The sequence below is a fragment of the Emiliania huxleyi genome (assembly GCF_000372725.1).
Source record: "Emiliania huxleyi CCMP1516 unplaced genomic scaffold EMIHUscaffold_91, whole genome shotgun sequence".
In the NCBI taxonomy this organism is placed as follows: domain Eukaryota; phylum Haptophyta; order Isochrysidales; family Noelaerhabdaceae; genus Emiliania; species Emiliania huxleyi.
In genome coordinates this window covers 139,008-155,007 of record NW_005195220.1, presented here as the reverse complement: position 1 = coordinate 155,007, position 16,000 = coordinate 139,008, and the positions used below count along the sequence as shown (strand labels likewise).

At 67.8% G+C, this 16,000-nt stretch overlaps 5 protein-coding genes across 5 annotated transcripts; 1 reads left to right on the top strand and 4 right to left on the bottom strand.

Moving 5' to 3' along the window:
• Positions 1 to 956: 956 nt before the first annotated feature.
• EMIHUDRAFT_220409 (hypothetical protein) lies at positions 957 to 4,644 on the bottom strand (the record flags this gene model as incomplete). The annotated part of the gene is made up of 11 exons (XM_005757338.1): positions 957 to 1,166; positions 1,275 to 1,358; positions 1,464 to 1,547; positions 1,654 to 1,731; positions 1,838 to 1,918; positions 2,026 to 2,075; positions 2,313 to 2,349; positions 2,607 to 3,020; positions 3,441 to 4,121; positions 4,297 to 4,519; positions 4,598 to 4,644. The coding sequence occupies 11 exons, from the start codon at positions 4,642 to 4,644 to the stop codon at positions 957 to 959; spliced, it is 1,989 nt and encodes a 662-aa protein (XP_005757395.1).
• Positions 4,645 to 4,836: 192 nt separating this feature from the next.
• Positions 4,837 to 5,223, bottom strand: EMIHUDRAFT_220408 (hypothetical protein; the record flags this gene model as incomplete). Its single annotated transcript, XM_005757337.1, has 1 exon — positions 4,837 to 5,223. The coding sequence occupies one exon, from the start codon at positions 5,221 to 5,223 to the stop codon at positions 4,837 to 4,839; it is 387 nt and encodes a 128-aa protein (XP_005757394.1).
• Positions 5,224 to 5,523: 300 nt separating this feature from the next.
• On the bottom strand, positions 5,524 to 9,450 carry EMIHUDRAFT_466098 (kinesin light chain). Its single transcript, XM_005757336.1, has 9 exons — positions 8,922 to 9,450; positions 8,603 to 8,698; positions 8,234 to 8,452; positions 8,031 to 8,117; positions 7,647 to 7,736; positions 6,723 to 6,851; positions 6,487 to 6,574; positions 6,114 to 6,331; positions 5,524 to 6,033 (listed from the first exon to the last, which is right to left on the bottom strand). The coding sequence occupies exons 1-9, from the start codon at positions 9,417 to 9,419 to the stop codon at positions 5,911 to 5,913; spliced, it is 1,548 nt and encodes a 515-aa protein (XP_005757393.1). The 5' UTR covers positions 9,420 to 9,450; the 3' UTR covers positions 5,524 to 5,910.
• A 761-nt stretch (positions 9,451 to 10,211) lies between these two features.
• EMIHUDRAFT_107434 (hypothetical protein) lies at positions 10,212 to 13,790 on the top strand (the record flags this gene model as incomplete). The annotated part of the gene is made up of 4 exons (XM_005757335.1): positions 10,212 to 10,757; positions 10,819 to 10,892; positions 11,171 to 11,402; positions 13,248 to 13,790. The coding sequence occupies 4 exons, from the start codon at positions 10,212 to 10,214 to the stop codon at positions 13,788 to 13,790; spliced, it is 1,395 nt and encodes a 464-aa protein (XP_005757392.1).
• A 457-nt stretch (positions 13,791 to 14,247) lies between these two features.
• Positions 14,248 to 15,114, bottom strand: EMIHUDRAFT_220404 (hypothetical protein; the record flags this gene model as incomplete). Its single annotated transcript, XM_005757334.1, has 2 exons — positions 14,248 to 14,529; positions 14,737 to 15,114. 2 exons carry the CDS (start codon positions 15,112 to 15,114, stop codon positions 14,248 to 14,250), a joined length of 660 nt encoding a protein of 219 aa, XP_005757391.1.
• Positions 15,115 to 16,000: the final 886 nt, after the last annotated feature.

The following is a 16,000-nucleotide window of genomic DNA, read 5'->3' as shown; positions in this document are numbered from 1 at the left end:
GGCGCAGGGCGTGCACTCGCCCTGCCCGTACGCGTCCGTGTACGACCCCTTGGTGCACGGCGTCTGCTGCGTCGAGCCCGTGGTGGCGAAGTGGCCCGGCGAGGCGTCGGTGCACTCGCTCGCGGCGGCGAGGTCGGTGGCGTTCGAGTACGATCCGGCGGGGCAGGGAAGGGGCACGCTCGTCCCCTCCGGGCAGACGTGACCAGCATCGCAGGGCAGCGCCTCATAGGTCGCCTCTGTGGGGCACTGGGAGCCTGCGGGGCAGCGGCCGGCGCAGCTGCTGCTCGACTGCTCCTTTGGGTCGGCCGAGCCGAGGAGGCCGGCGGCGCAGGCAAAGGGGAAGTCCTCATCGACGGGCAGCAGCGGCAGCTGGTAGAGGCTCTCACCGAGGAGGGAGGGGTCGCCGCCCCGCGTGCTATCCCAGTTGCACGGCTGAACAACAGTCGGCTCCTGGCAGTACCACGGGTCGACGTTGTTCTGAACGACGAGGTTGATCGCGCAAGTTTCGCGGTGATTAGGGCAGTCATTGGTCGGGCGACCTTGATCATCCGTCGCGCACGCCTCCCGGTACACCTCGCAGCGCGCGTTTGGCAGCCAGCGGCCGGCTGGGGCGGGAAGGGTATAGGAGACCTCGCCAGCGAGAAGGAAGACGGAGCGGCCCTCTTGGGCCAAGCAGCCGCTGATGAGGGTGCCGTCGCTAAGGGAGGTGCGCCCGCCCTCCGAGTAGAGGCCGCCGCCAGACTCTGTGGCGATGCAGTTGGAGATGGTGGAGCGGGTCAGGCTGGCTGAGCCTGACCGCACGTACACTGCTCCGCCTCGCGTGGCATTGCAGCCGGAGATGGTGGAGTCGGTCACGATGAGGTCGGTTTCCCTCCGGGTGCACCGGGCCCCCCCCGGAGGGGCCCGGGAAGGGTCCCGTCGGCTCACAGACGCCCCCAGACAGTCGGTGTCAGTCGTCAGGGCCACGACGCCGCCGGACTGCGGTTGCGAGGAGAGAGCGGGGTGAGGCAGCCGTGGCCCTTCTCCATCTCTCGCCCCGCTGCCGTGCGGCTCTGCAGGAGTGCGGCTAGCTCTACGCGGCGCACCTGGCCAGCCGAGCAGCCAGTCACAGTGGAGTTTATTATCGAGACCGCACCGCTGTTAAACGCGTCGACGACGCCGCCGGACTGCGGTTGCGAGGAGAGAGCGGGGTGAGGCAGCCGTGGCCCTTCTCCATCTCTCGCCCCGCTGCCGTGCGGCGCTGCAGGGGTGGCGGCTAGCTCTACGCGGCGCACATGGCCAGCCGAGCAGTCCCTCACATCGGAGTCGATTATCGAGACCGCACCGCTGTTATCATACACGAAGACGACGCCGCCGTACTGTGGTTGCGAGGAGGGAGCGGGGTGACGCACCGTGGCCCTCTCTATCTTTCGCCCCGCTGCCGTGCGGCTCTGCAGGAGTGCGGCTAGCTCTACACGGCGCACCCAAATAGCAGAGCAGCCCGACACAGTGGAGCCGATTATCGAGACCGCACCGCTGTTCTCATACACGCTGACGACGCCGCCGTGCTGCGGTTGCGAGGAGAGAGCGGGGTGAGGCAGCCGTGGCCCCTCTCCATATCTCGCCCCGCTGCTGTGCGGCGCTGCTGGAGGCGGCCAGCCCAACGCGGCGCACCTCAGCCGAGCAGCCCGTCACGGGCGAGCCGATTAGCGAGACCGCACCGCTGTCAATCGCGTAGACGACGCCGCCCTCCTGCGGTTGCGAGGAGAGAGCGGGGTGAGGCAGCCGCGGCCCTCTCTATCTCTCGCCCCGCTGCCGTGCGGCTCTGCAGGAGTGCGTCTAGCTCTACGCGGCGCACCTGGCCAGCCGAGCAGCCAGTCACAGTGGAGTTTATTATCGAGACCGCACCACTGTCCCGCGCGAAGACGACGCCGCCGGACTGCGGTTGCGAGGAGAGAGCGGGGTGACGCAGCCGCGGCCCTCTCTATCTCTCGCCTCGCTACCGTGCGGCACTGCAGGGCGGGCTGCTAGCTCTACACGGCGCACATAGTCAGCCCTGCAGTTTGTGATCATCGACTCGATGATCTCGACGTCGCCTGCGCCCCACGCGGCCACAACAACGCCGCCGCGACCGGCCAGCCACCACCCGCCGCCGCTGTGCGCCCTCGCGTTGACGAGGGTCAGCCCCCGCAGGGTGAGGCTGCAGCCGTACGAGAGGGAAAAGAGCCCGGTCTCCCCCTTGCCGTCGAGCGTCGCGCCCTCACCGCTGCTCGCGACGGTCACCTTGATGCTGGAGGTACAGATGATCCGGCTGCCCAGCTTGAAGTGCGCACCGGGCGGCAGGTAGATTGAGACGTTGGCAATAGCGTCCTCGATCAGGGAGCGGAGCTCGTTCTCGGTTTCCGCGACGACATCGAAGCCGGGGGAGCGCGGCGGAGCAGGCGGTGACAGCGGCGGCAGCGGTGACAGCGGCGGCGGCGGCGGAGCGAGAGGCGGTGATGGGGGTGATGGCGGTGAAGGCGGGCGGGTCGGCCAGCAGATCTGACGGCAGAGGGAGGATAGGCGTCAGAGAGGAGAAGAAAGGGGAGCGAGAGGGACCAGGGGCACGCCTTCCAGCCCGACCTGACTCCGCTGCCATCCGATCGCCACGTAATGACGCCGTCCTCCGCCACCGCGCCACTCGGCCCCGAGGTGCCGCAGTACTTGACGCCGTTGACGGTGAGATAGTCGTAGCGGCAGCCGTCGCCCGCCTCCACATTAAAGGCGACCGTCTCCAGCTCGACCAGCGGCACGCCGCTGATGGTGCACGCCTCGTTGATGCCGTAGCTGTTCGGGTAGTTTGGCGACGTGGCGCACAAGCCGCCGTCGGTGAGCGAGCACGGGCTGCTGACGCTGACGGGCTGCAGCGGTGCCGCTGGTGTGCCGCATACGCCCTGCAGGAAGAAGATGATCACAATGCCAACTCGGAGAGCACGCGTGCTGGCGAGCCAGTGCACGGAGCTAGCTGCGTGCCTGCGGCCCTCCACCCTCTTCTTCTTGACCTGCCCACGCAGCAGCGGCTCAAAGCACGCCGCGAGGAGCAGCGCCAGCACGGCCGCACAAGGGTGGAGAAAGGGCAGCGAGGACGTGGCCGTCTCGACGAGGTTCAGCCCCCGCAGGGTGAGGCTGCAGCCGCCCGAGAGGTAAAAGAGCCTGGTCTGTTCCTGGCCGTCGAGCGTCGCGCCCTCGCCGCTGCTCGCGACGATCACCTTGATGCTGGAGGCGCACCTGATCTGGCTGTTCAGCTTGAAGTCTGCACTGGGCGGCAGGTAGATTGAGACGTCGGCTCGCGAAGCAGCAGCCCACGTGATCAGGGATTGGAGCTCCCTGATGCTCGCCGTGGCGACAAAGCCAGTGGGGAGCGGCGGCAGAGGCGGGGGTGGGGGCGGAGAGGGCGACGGAGCACATGCCAGCGGGAGCACCGCGAGGAGAAGCAGCCACGCGCCGCGCCTCGACCCCGTCCGGCACTGCACGAGGCGCCCTCCCGAGTTGCTCCAGCGCACCAAGGCCGCACCGAAGCGCGGCGGCCACACCCACTCGCTCAGCAGCACGCCGAACGCTCCGAGCAGCAAGAGGGCGGCCCAAACCTGAATGCGCTGCCGGGTGCGGCCAGGCGCGGAAGAGGACTGTCCGCTGATGAAGGGAAAGTGGGACGGGGAGGGCAGGTCGATGGAGAGCAAGATGTCGACCGGCGGGTTCGCAAGCGGCTCGTCGGTCTTGTAGAGCTCGTCGGTGAGCGCGTGGTGAGGCTCCGCGTGCCACGCAACGGCGGCGGCGGCTCCGCGCTGGGCCCAGATGAAGGAGGCGCAGTGCGGCCACGAGCCGGCAAAGTCACTTGAAATGGAGAAGAGATCGGTCAACTCGGCCGTCTTCGAGTCGGCGATCTGAGTGGCGCAGACCTCCGTGGGCCGAACTAGATCCTGTGGCGTGTTGTAGTTCCGCAAGAGGCTCGACGCCTCGCTGCGCTGCGCCTCCGCTAACTCGGTCTTTGGCGGAACCGGCAGAGGCATGGGCACCGCCTCAGTCTCGTGCACGAGGGAACCCACAAGGCGGTACCAGGGAGCGCTGCCGGCCGTGTCCATGTCGGGTGCCTCGCTCTCTCCCTGAGAAGGGAGAGGGGGGGATTCCGTCAGGCGCGCAGGAGGAGGCGCGATGAGTGATAGGAGCGAATGCCGCTCAGAGCAGTCAGGGCAGCGCTCAGAGCAGTCAGGGCAGGGTAGAGCGGCGCATGAGGTGTTCTAGAGGGGCGAAGGGTGGGCGAATACGCAGTGCGGCGACGTGGCGAGTGCACTGCGGGTCGCCGAGTGCCTGGTCACTCCGCTCGAGCTCGGCCTGCTCGACCTCGAGGTCGGCGCGGTCAACGGAGGCGCAGGCGCCCCGCCAGTCGGGAATCTCACTTGAGAAGGAGAAGAGGTCAGTCGACCCACGAGGGGTGGCCACCGCATCGGGCGGTGCCTCGATCTTGTGCTCCTGGCTTGTGGCTCGAGAAGCGTTTGCCGGTCTGTCAATCGCCCGCCGCTCACCGCCAGCGCGGGGAAGAGAGAGGTTGACGAAAGATGTCGGGCTCGAGATGCTCGACCGGCGTGCGGCAACAGCGGAGACTAGGAAGGCCAGTGTGAAGGCCATTGGCAAAGGTGAGCGGCTTTGGGGCGTCCTGGAACGCCAACGTCGTCCTGGATCGCCAAGGCGGTAATCCAGGCGTCCCAAGGTGGGTAAAGCGAGGCGTGACATCCATTGGGGGTTCTTTCTCTTTTAAATTCTCTTTTTACCTCTTGCATGCAAATGTCAGAGCGAACCGCACGTGCAAAAACATCAGCGTCACACCACATCATCAGATGAAGCGAGCGGGCTCGAGAGAACGGCGAAGCCCGAGGCGACCCCTCCCTCGTCAACCCCGCGCATCTTGGTGCGAACCAAATGGCCGGCGGGGCGGCTGATGAGGACGCGGCCGGTGGCGGAGCGCAGGTAGGTCGAGTAGACGCCCAGCTCCGAGACGGCGTCGCCGCGGTAGACCTCTCCGGCGCGCACGAGGACCGCAGGCGCCGCCTTTGGCTCGATGCGCCGCATGAGGATGTACGCCGACCGCTGCGCGCGAGACAGCTCGCGCAGCGCGGCCGCGAGCGTGGCCCCGAAGAGGTTGTGGCCGCCGCCCTCTCGCTGCGGCTTCATCACGTACCCGCTCGGGTCGGCGGCCGCGGCGCGCATCGCCTCCGCGGCCTCGCGCTCCGCGGGCGGCGCGTCGTCCGGCGGCGTCGATAGCAGGGCAGAGAGCGTTCAAGCGCAGGCCCATAGGCATAGCCGTAGCACTTTACCGAGGGATTAGACACAACAGATACGCACACCTTAAGACTCTACTCGAGAAGCTCGATCTCCGAACTTGAAAGGAATGGGGCCATGGTGCATGGCCCCTTATAATACGTGGGCTACTTTACTTCTCTGCCGACTGCCCGCTCCCGGGCCGGGGCGACGGGAGCGACACACCTACTTTAGTCTCCACATCGCGTGTTTTACTATAGCCCCGCTTCAAATGTATGCAACTCTCACAGCGGGGCCTCGCTGTGCTCCCCTTAGACCTAGAGCGCGGCACATCGACGCAGTCCCGCTCACAAAGTCTCTCACATGAGACAACACATGCACCAGAGATTGCACATGCACTACTGCCGCGGCCGCGCCGAGCGACTCTGCCGCGCGCGGGTGTGCGCGCGCCAGACGTTGTACACCGCGGGGCGACGCCACTCGCCCCGCGGGATCACGAGGCAGGGGGGCACGAGGCAAGGGGCGCGAGCCCTCCCCGTCTCCCCTCCTCCGCCTCCTCCGCACCCCTCGCCGTGCCTCGGCCGCCTCCCGCTCCTCCCCGCCGCCGCCGCCCCCGCAAGGCTCAGTAGGGCGGCCTCAGTATGAGGGCGTCTCGAAGTGGAACGCGAAGCCTCCGCCGCCGAGCCCCCCGAGCGGCAGCTCCGCCGGGCCGTGGCCCAGCGAGACGAGGTCCTTGGAGTAGTTGTCTTCGAAGCTCACCTAGACGAGACCACACGCCCCACGGACACGTCACGGACATGTCCGGTCCCCTCGCGACCACCGGCGCCGTCGAAGCGCACCGTCTGCAGCGTGTGCGAGAACTGGCCCAGCTCCACGTAGTCCACAACCGAATGCGGCGCCGGCTTGTGCCCCCGCGCCGTCGGCAAGCTCGCCGGCAAATCCGACGGCAGCGCGCCCCACTCGCCGGTGATCGCCGCCGCCTCGTCGCCCTTGCCCTGCTGCCGCAGCAGCACCGCCAGCATCCACGAGTAGCGCACAGTCAGCGTGTGCCCCTCGCCTACAGCCGAGGGACGGCCGACGTGCAGCCGAGATGCAGCGCGCGCGGGACGCCTCTCCCTCCTCCTCGGGCTGCTCGCCTAACGAGAACCCCTCCCCAGACCGCTCAGTAAAGAAGGCCCGTGCAAGCGCGCCGTCTCCCAGCCCCCGGCACTCCTAGCCGGCGCGCGCACGCGGCGACGAGCTCGCGCGCCAGCGGCTCCGCCTGCGACGGCCGGCCCTCGTCGTGGTACTTTTGGGTCGCCTAGCGGGAGATGCGGCGAGATGAGCCGAGGAGCGGCGGCGCGTCGGCAGGCGCTGCCACCGCTGCGTCGGCTGCGTCGCCTCGGCCATCAGCGCGAGATATGCGGAGATATGGGGAGGTATGGGGAGATATGGGGAGATTGCGTCGCCTCGGCCATCAGCGCGAGCGTTGCCGGGTGCGCCTCGCCTCTGCTGGCGCGCAGCAGCGCCACCGCCTCCTCGTACCGGCTGAGGTGCCCCAGCACGCGCGCGTGCGCCTCTTGCGCGGTCAGCGTGTCCTATGGGGAGATATGGGGAGATATGGGGGAGATATGGGGAGATAGCGCCTCTTGTGCGGACAGCGTGTCCTCGTGCGCCGGCCCGAGCACCAGCGCCGACAGCTCGGCCTAATTCACTGAGGACGGACCCACTCAACGGATAGCTGGTTAGTCAGGCACCAGCGCCGTCTTTGCTCGGCCTCGCGGCGCAGCAGCGGCTCCGCCTCCGCAAGCTGTCCTGCTGGCAGAGAAAAGGCGTGGAGAGGCGCCGCGGGTCTCGGCTACCTCTCGGCTGCCTCTCGGCTGCCTCTCGGCTGCCTCTCGGCCGCCTCTCGGCTGCCTCTCGGCTGCCTCTCGGCTGCCTCTCGGCTGCCTCTCGGCCGCCTCTCGGCCGCCTCTCGGCATCATCTCGGCTGCATCTCGGACCTCGGTCGCGGTAGGTCTGGGCGAGGTTCGAGACGGCGGTGAGCGTGTGCGGGTGCCTCTCGCCGAGCGCCTGGGAAGAAGGGAACGTGTCGTGGACGTGTCGTGGGACGGGTCGTGGGACGTGTCGTGGGACATGTCGTGGACGTGTCGTGGGCGTGTCGTGGACATGTCGTGGACGTGTCGTGGACATGTCGTGGACGTGTCGTGGACGTGTCGTGGGCGTGTCGTGTGCATGTCGTGGACGTGTCGTGGGCGTGTCGTGGACATGTCGTGGACGTGTCGTGGACATGTCGTGGACGTGTCGTGGACGTGTCGTGGACATGTCGTGGGCGTGTCGTGGGCAGGAAGAAAACGTGTCGTGGGCGTGTCGTGGGCGTCGAGCGCCGAGACACAGGCGTCGAGTTGCGCGCGGAACAGCGCCTCCGCCTCGGACAGCTTCGAGGCGGACAGGTCGGGCATCGCGTCAGCGAGCACGCGCGCCTAGCCGAGATATGGGGAGGTATGGGGAGAGATGGGGAGAGACGGGGAGAGATGGGGAGAGGTGGGGAGAGATGGGGAGAGGTGGGGAGAGACGGGGAGAGATGGGGAGAGATGGGGAGAGGTGGCGAGAGATGGGGAGAGATGGGGAGAGACGGGGAGAGATGGGGAGAGAGGGGGAGAGGTGGGGAGAGATGGGGAGAGGTGGGGAGAGATGGGCAGAGGTGGGGAGAGGTGGGGAGGGATGGGGAGTTATGGGGAGATGTGGGGAGATGGCGTCCGCGAGCAGGCACGCGCTTGCGCCACCAGCGCCGAGGCGAGGTTGGAGCAGGCGATGCGAGTCTCGGGGTGGCTGCCGCCGAGCGAGTCGGTCGAGAGAGCCACCTGGTGCACGGGAGTGAGCGGGAGGTCTCTGGACATCGAGACGGGCGTCTGCGAGCGAGGCCCCCCGGGAGGGGCAACGAATGGATCGCGGAAGATATGCGGAGATATGGGGAGACATGGGGCGATATGGGGAGATATGGGGAGATTGCGCTTCGGTGCGGAGGCGTGGCGGAGATATGGGGAGACATGGGGAGATATGGGGAGATATGGGGAGATATGGGGAGATTGCGCTTCGGTGCGGAGGCGTGGCGGAGATATGGGGAGATATGGGGAGATTGCGCCTCGGTGCGGAGGCAGGTCTCCGCCTCATCGAGCTTGTTGACGGCGATCAGCGCCTGGCCGAGCAGCGAGAGGGCGATGAGGGGAGGGATGGGGAGAGATGGGGAGGGATGGGGAGAGGTGGGGAGGGATGGGGAGAGATGGGGAGAGATGGGGAGAGATGGGGAGAGATGGGGAGAGATGGGGAGAGATGGGGAGATCAGCGCCTGGCCCAGCTGCGAGAGGGCGATGAGCGTGGTCGGGTGCGCCTCGCCGTGGTAGGCGGCGCACGAGGAGTGGGTCAGCCGCGCCGTCTCCTCGGCCTGCGCGGCGGGCAGGGCGGAGAGACGGGAGTCTGGGAAGGCCTGGGCGAGTCTGGGCAGGTCTGGGAGGGACTGGAAAGGTCTGGGAGAGGTCGAGGAGAGGTCGAGGAGAGGTCGAGGAGTGGCGCCTTCTCGTCCTGGCAGAGGAGACTGCTAGGAAGGTGCTAGGAAGGAGACCTTGAAGGTACTAGGAACGTGCTAGGAAGGTGCTACGGAGCGGCGCCTCCTCGTGCCGCCCGACCTGGGAGAGGAGTGAGACAGCGTGCCCGTGGCAGAGGAGCGTGTCGGGGTGGCAAGGGCCCAGCGTGCGCAGCGACGCCGCGCACTGCTTCTTCGCCAGCGTCACCGCCGCGTGCAGCGAGCCGCGCGCCGCCAGCACCGCAGTCAGATGTCCCATCGCGTACAGGGTGCGAGGGTCGTCGCTGCCGTGGAGGGCGCGGCGGCGCGCGAGGACGCGCGCAAAGTACGCCTCCGCACGCGTCAGGTCGCCCGCCTCGCGATACGCCTGCGCCATCCCGTTGAGCGAACGGAGCTCCTGCTCCTCCTCTCGCTCCCGGCTCGGTGTCTCCTCCGGCACGGTCGGGTCCACAAAGGTCATACGCCGCGGGTCAGCCTCGACGCCGAGGTGGAGCCCGCGGCGGCCCAGCACCGACGCCGCGCCGAGGCGGCCGCGCAGGGCCAATAGGGGGCGGGACGACAGGCGCGAGCCCGCCAGCAGCATGAGCTGCGAAGCTGTGCGAGGGAATGGGACGCACGCGGATCCGGCCGATATGCAGGCGCCGTAACCTGCCGTAACGATCGCAATTTCGCTCCAGCTTGAGCACTTGAGCACTTGATAGGGTCGATTCCGCTTGGTACGGGACCCCTCGATCGTCTCGCCCTCCCTCACTGGTGTGTTCATTGGGGGGGGGGGGGGGGTCGTCGGGTCATAACAAACACGGTACTCGTGGGTAAACCATAATACCGTATACGTGTCTCGCGCCTTGCGGGGGGGGAGCGGAAAGGAGGAACCTCTTCCCAAGAGCACCACTCTTGGAGCGCCGCCACTACCACCCAGAGCGCTGCAAGCAGCGCCGGGCAATGACGGCTTACCGCCCACCCAGCCCCCCCTCGGCACACCCCGGCAGCCAATGTGTGACGGCTCGAACCCGCTAAGCCATGGCTCGTCGTGGGCGGCGAGCTCGAAGACCCGCTCGGAGCTTCGCCCACCCCGGCGGGCCAGCCCGCACGCCCGCGGCCGCAGACATGGAAGACGAGCTTCCTGGCGTCTCCACAAAGCGCTCACATGCCGAAAGACACCTCGCAGCGCGCGTGACGTGGGCACGCCTCGGCGCCGCGAGAGCAGCCGGTCGACGTCGGCACCAAGCGCGCGGCCGCCGGGCGCCTCCGAACCGACAGGGGCGCCGCGGCAGTAGAGAGCCCTCTCCACCTGCCAATCCGTTTTTCGCTTCTTTTTCTTAGAAATAAAAAAACGCAGCGCTGCACTTGCGGTGTTCGCGGCGCAGTTTGCTGCATGCAGCCTGACGCCCAGAGGCAGCCCGACAAGTTTTTGGAGCTCAGCCCGGCCTCCCTGCGGAGGGTAGGGGGCGTGCTCACGGCGCTGCTGCTGTTGGTGGGCGTCCTCCGGCTGCGCGCGTCCCCGCTCGGCGTCGCTGGGCCGCACCATATCGTGCTGCTGTTCGCCGCGGGCAACTACGCCTCCTCGGCCTCGTCGGCGCTGCAGCTCTGGTCGCTCCTCACCAAGCACCAGTCTTCGGCCGCGCTCTCCGTGCAGGCCTCTCGCCTCGCCTTTGGCGCCTCGCTGCTGCGCGCGGTGTGGTCGCTCACCGGCCACGCGTTCCGCGCGAGCCTGATCTCCAACCTCGACGTGGTGCTCTCGGTGATCCTGTCGGGCGCGCTCGCCCTCGCCCTCTCGCCCTCGGTCGGCCCTTCGCTCGGCGTGCAGCCGGCGCGCCTCGACGAGTTCCCAGCGTTTAAGGCGGCGGGCGCCGCCGCGGCGCTCTCAGTGCTCAGCATGGTCTTTGGCCTCAGCGGCGAGGGCGACGAGGCCGCGCCTCCAGTGCGGCGCGGAGTGGACGCGTCCTGGTCGCGTCCGAGCCACGTCCACGCCCCACCCGTAGGACGCCTCCAACTCGCTCCGGTGGGTCACGCTCGCGTGCGCCATCTACACGCAGATGCTGGCGGTGCTGCCGATGTGTGTGCTCGCCACCTCCCCCCCCTCCCCCCCCCCTCTTCCTCCTCCCCCCTCCCCCCCCCCCCCCACTCCCCCTGCGCCGCAACTCTGCTCCACCAACATCGCTCTGCTCCACCTCCCGCACCCGCGCCCCGCCCCCGCCTCCTCCCCCGCCGCTCCTCGCCGCTCACTCTGGCTCTTCGAAGATGCGTCCGAGGGGTGTCCGAGGGGTGTCCGAGGGGTGTCCGAGGGGTGTCTGAGGGGTGTCTGAGGGGTGTCTGAGGGCGCGTGCCCCGCAGGCGCGCCGCCCTTGCACGCGCGAAGCGGGTCGAGGCGCTCACCTCGCACGCCGTCGCTTGCCTCGCCGTCGGCGCGGTGTTCCGGGTGCTGATGTGGCTGCTGCTGATGCTCGAAGGGGAGTTCCACATGCTGCTGGCCCCTAGATGCCCCACCCTCTCCGACCGCCACTTGAGAGCGCGCACTCCACCCGACTCGCCGGCAGCCCTCTGCCACTCGCCGCCTATTCACGCGGTGCTCCGGGGACGCTGCGCCCCGCCCGCGCTCGCGCCCCGACTTGGTGCGTGCCATGGCGCAGGCTGCTGATGCTCGGCGACTTTGTGCTCGTCGCTCTCCTCGCCGACTTCCTCTCGCTCTACGCGGAGGCCGTCAAGGAGGGCGGCCTCGAGGCAAACGTCTCGCTCAACGGCGCAGAGATGGCCTAGGGGCCCGCTCCCGGTACGGTAGGGCCGTTCGACGCCATCGCACTGGAACGCTGGTTGGTTGGGCCAAATAAGAGGGACTTGCAGTAGATTCGTTTTGAAAAAGAAAAACTATGAACAAATGGCGGAGACCGGCAGCCTTCCCCAAGCGGTGTGGAAAGCGGCCGGGCGAGGCGACGAGGCGGCGCTGCTGTCGTGGCTCGAAAGCGGCGGGCGGGTCAATGCGACTTGCCGGGCGGGCGATGTGAGTGGCGTCACCGTGCTGATGCTCGCCGCCATCCAAGGCCACGAGCGGGTGGTCGAGCTGCTGCTTCAACGCGGCGCGGAGGTCAACCTGCAGAGCAGCGACGGCGGCACCGCACTGACGTACGCTGCCACTAAAGGCCACGAGCGGGTGAGCGAGCTGCTGCTTCAACGCGGCGCGGAGGTCAACCTGCAGAACAGCGACGGCGGCACCGCGCTGATGCTCGCCGCCGCCAGCGGCCACGAGCGAGTGGTCGAGCTGCTGCTGCAGCGCGGCGCGGAGGTCAACCTGCAGAAGAGCAACGGCAGCACCGCACTGATGGGCGCCGCCTACAATGGCCACGAGCGGGTGGTCGAGCTGCTGATTCGGCGCGGCGCGGAGATCGACCAGCAGGACAGCAATGGCGTCACCGCGCTGATGAGCGCCGCTGGCGACGGCCACGAGCGAGTGGTCGACTTGCTGCTTCAGCGCGGCGCGGATGTCAACCTGCAGAAGAGCGACGGCTGGACCGCGCTGATGCTCGCCGCTGGCTTTGGCCACCCCGCCATCGTGCTCCGCCTGCTGCGGGCGGGCGCGGATACAAAGCTGCGCGCTGCAGACGGCAAGTCCGCGCTGCAGTACGCCAGGGAGCAGGGCCACAGCGAGTGCGTCGAGGCCTTCCGGCAGCACATCGCGGAGGTGACTGCGAGCCAGCGCGAGGCGGCGGCGGGCGGCGCGGGCGGCGCTATCTCGGGCGAAGCGGCCTCTTCCGGCTCGCTGGGCAACCTTCCCGAAGAGGCGTTTGAAGCGGCCCTCCAAGGCGACGAGGCGGCGCTGCTGGCGTGGCTCGACAGCGGCGGGCGGGTCAATGCGACTTGCCGGGCGGGCGATGGGAGCGGCATCACGCTGATGATGCTCGCCGCCAACAACGGCCACGAGCGAGTGGTCGAGCTGCTGCTTCAGCGTGGCGCTGAGGTCAACAAGCAGGAGAGCAAAGGTCGCACCGCGCTGATGTTCGCTGCCCGCTACGGCCACGAGCGAGTGGTCGAGCTGCTGCTACAGCGCAGCGCGGATGCCAACCTGCAGAACAGCGACGGCAGCACCGCGCTGATGCTCGCCGCCAGCTACAGCCACGACCGGGTGGTCGAGCTGCTGCTGCAGCGCGGCGCGGATGCTAACTTGCAGGATAGCACTGGCAACACCGCGCTGATGTTTGCCGCCGGCGAAGGCCACCCCGCCATTGTGCGCCACCTGCTGCGAGCGGGCGCCGATACGACGGCGTTCAATGCGAGCGGCAGGACGGCGCTTCAGATGGCCAAAAGCAAGGGCCACAGCGCGTGCGTGCGCGCCCTCGAGGAGCTCGCGGCGGCGCAGGCAGCGGCGAGGGCGGTGGAGAGTGCGGCGGCAGAGGCGGAGGCGGCGCGGCATGCCGAGGCGCTGCTGGCGGAGGAGGAGGCGGAGAAGGAGGCGGGGCGCGCCAAGGAGAGCAAGAAGGGGAAGAAGAAGAAGAACAAGGGGAGGGCTGGCGGCGGAGGCGCTGGGCCGTCGCAGGCGCCCGAGGATGAGGCGGACGAGACGGGAGAGGGCGAGGCGGCGGCGGCGGAGGTAGAGGAGGCGGAGCTGGCGGCGGCGCTCGAGGAGAGCGCGAGGCTGGAGGGAGCGAGGCCGGTGGTGGAGGAGCGGACGGTTGTCACTGCGACCGAGGGCGGCTCGCCGTCGGCTGCAGAGGCACCGGTTGCGAAGGAGGAGGAGGAGCCGCCGGCCGACTTCATCTGCCCGATCACGACCGAGATTATGGTCGAGCCAGTCGTGGCGGCCGACGGGCAGTCGTATGAGCGGACTGCGATCGAGCGCTGGCTCGCGACCAAGTCAACGAGCCCGCTGACGGGCGGCGAGCTCGAGCATAGCATCCTGATCCCGAACCACAACTTGCGCCGGACGATTCGAGAGTGGCAGGAGGCGCGGGCGTCTCTTTGAGCCCCCAGCCGGCGGCGAAGATTAGCATCTAGCGCAACGGGGGCAAGGGACCTAACTACCAAGCGGTGCCCAAGCCCGAGCAGCGCAGCGCCGGGGAACGCGATCCTTCGCGAGCGTGATGTGGACGACAGACGACCCCACACTCGTTCCGCCTTTTGCCTACTTTCCCTTTTGGTACTCGCTACTTGGCGCACGGCGCAGGTACCAGGTTGGTCGGGCTCGGGTTGTGCGCACTCAGGCACTCTTGGGCCCCGGATCACGCGGATACGGCTTGTTATGTTTACGTATCTCCGCACTCCGGGTGGGGGTGCCGGATGCCGGCGCCGCGTGCTGCTCTGAGTTTTCAAAATCTAGACGACAAATATCAAAACACAGCCCGACCGATATCCCGAACCTTCAAGCTTCAACCGGGGTCTCCACACGGCCCCGCGCACCGCGGAGGCCGCCTCTCCCGCTCCTAGTCGCGTGGCGGGGAGAGCTGCAGCGACCGGCGCGCGATCTCCACCTCGACCCTATGCGGCTGCCCGCCGGAGCCGCAGACCTCCCTGCCCCGCAGCGCCTCGAGCCCGGCGGCTGCGAGGCTCGCGCTCTCAAAGAGCACAAACAGCGTCTTCGTCCCGTTGGTGGGGAGGAGCTTGAGGTGGCGGTAGCCGGGCAGATTGCTCACCAGGCCCGCCAGGCTGTCCTCGCCGACCCACTCCGGCAGCCGCCTCAGGCAGAGCGTGTCGTCGCTGCCCCTCTGCGCGTCGTCATAGCGCGAGCGCTTGACGCCGCCCCCGCCGCCGACGCGCGGTGGCGCGCCCGCATCCCGGTGCGAGTATCCGCCGCAGGCGGGGTTGCCGTACCCGTATCCGTACGCGGCGCCGGCGCCCGCGCCGCCGCTGAACGGACCGCCGTACGCATATGCTTGCAATGGTGGGGCGTGCGGATACGGCGGAGGCGCCACCGACCGGGCGGCGTACGAGGTGAAGGCCGCGTACGCGGGCGCCGCGTCGCGCCGCGACGAGCCGCCGCGGTCGTCGTCGAGGTCGCGGCGCGCGATCTCGACGGCGAGGGGCCGCATGTGCGGCATCTCCTCGTCGAATTGCAGCCCCTGCAGCCGCTCGCAGGCGTGGGCGGCCGACGTGGGCGAGTCGAAGCGCACAAAGCCGGTGACGAGGCGCCGTCCGTCGCCGGGCGCGAGGTGGCATGACTCGTACCCCGGGAGGAGCACGGCGAGGTTGCGGAGCTCTCGCAGACGCACGTCGTTCGGCAGGCCATGCACGCAGATGGTGCGGACCCCGCCCGCCGCCTGCGGGGTGCTCGCGTGCAGCTGGTACTCCATCGGGGAGCCCTGGATGAAAAGAAATTTAAACAGCACAACTCTCTCTCACAGCACACAGGCAGAAGAGAATTTTACAACAAAACTCCCTCGCACGACACTGGGCACAGGACTGGGCACGGGACTGGCTCGCACTGGCACTAACACAGGTACACCACGGGAGCCGCCTAAGCGACTCCTGCGAGGGTGGCGAGGCACTTAGCTCCGTGCACCCGCCCACCCCCGCCACAGGCAAGCTCATTCACAATCTGCTCTGCGATTGCCGTGTGAAGAACGACTGAGATGCGCTGCTTCTGCAGCCCCAGCCAGCTCTTGGTGGTCCAAGTCACCTCATCGAGGTACTGGGCCCGCGTCAGCTTGTTCTGTAGTACGTCCGCCGCCTTCCTGAGGATCTCACGGACCCCCTTTCCGAACCCGCCGAACGATTCGAACAGCAGCAGCTGCACTTCGACGCCCTTGTCTTCCCTGGCGTAGCGATAGTCCCCGCCGTAGGACGGTATGCGGCGGTCGCCGCCCACCACCCTGCCCCCCCTGGTATGCCAGCGCCCGGTCCCTTGCCCTCTCTCGCCCTTGCTCTTCCTCTCCCCCTCCATGCCGGCCCTCCCTTATCCCTTCCTTTTTCTATTTTCCTCTCTCCCTTTCCGTCCCCTTCTCTCTCACTTTCTTCTATTTCTTCCTACCCCTCTCCTCTCTACTATATTTACATACTCTATCCCCATTCCTCCATTTTCACTTCTCCCTAGTTACACATTATCCCTTACTCCCACATCTTACCCTCCGTTCCTTCCTTCATCTTCCATTCGTCTTTTCCTCGATTATGCTTACTTATATTTCCTCCTATCTTAACCCGTCTCTACACGTTCTTTATATTCTTCTCATCTTTCCTAAT

Excerpts from the sequence above, each read along its gene's own strand:
- EMIHUDRAFT_466098 (XM_005757336.1), bottom strand. The coding sequence starts at position 9,419 with ATGCTGCTGGCGGGCTCGCGCCTGTCGTCCCGCCCCCTATTGGCCCTG. Across the intron at positions 8,118-8,233 it reads ATCTCCCCATATCGCCCCAT|GTGGCTCTCTCGACCGACTC; the intron begins GTCTCCCCATAT and ends CCCGTGCACCAG. Across the intron at positions 6,332-6,486 it reads CGCGTGCGCGCGCCGGCTAG|GCGAGGGGCACACGCTGACT; the intron begins GAGTGCCGGGGG and ends CCTCGGCTGTAG.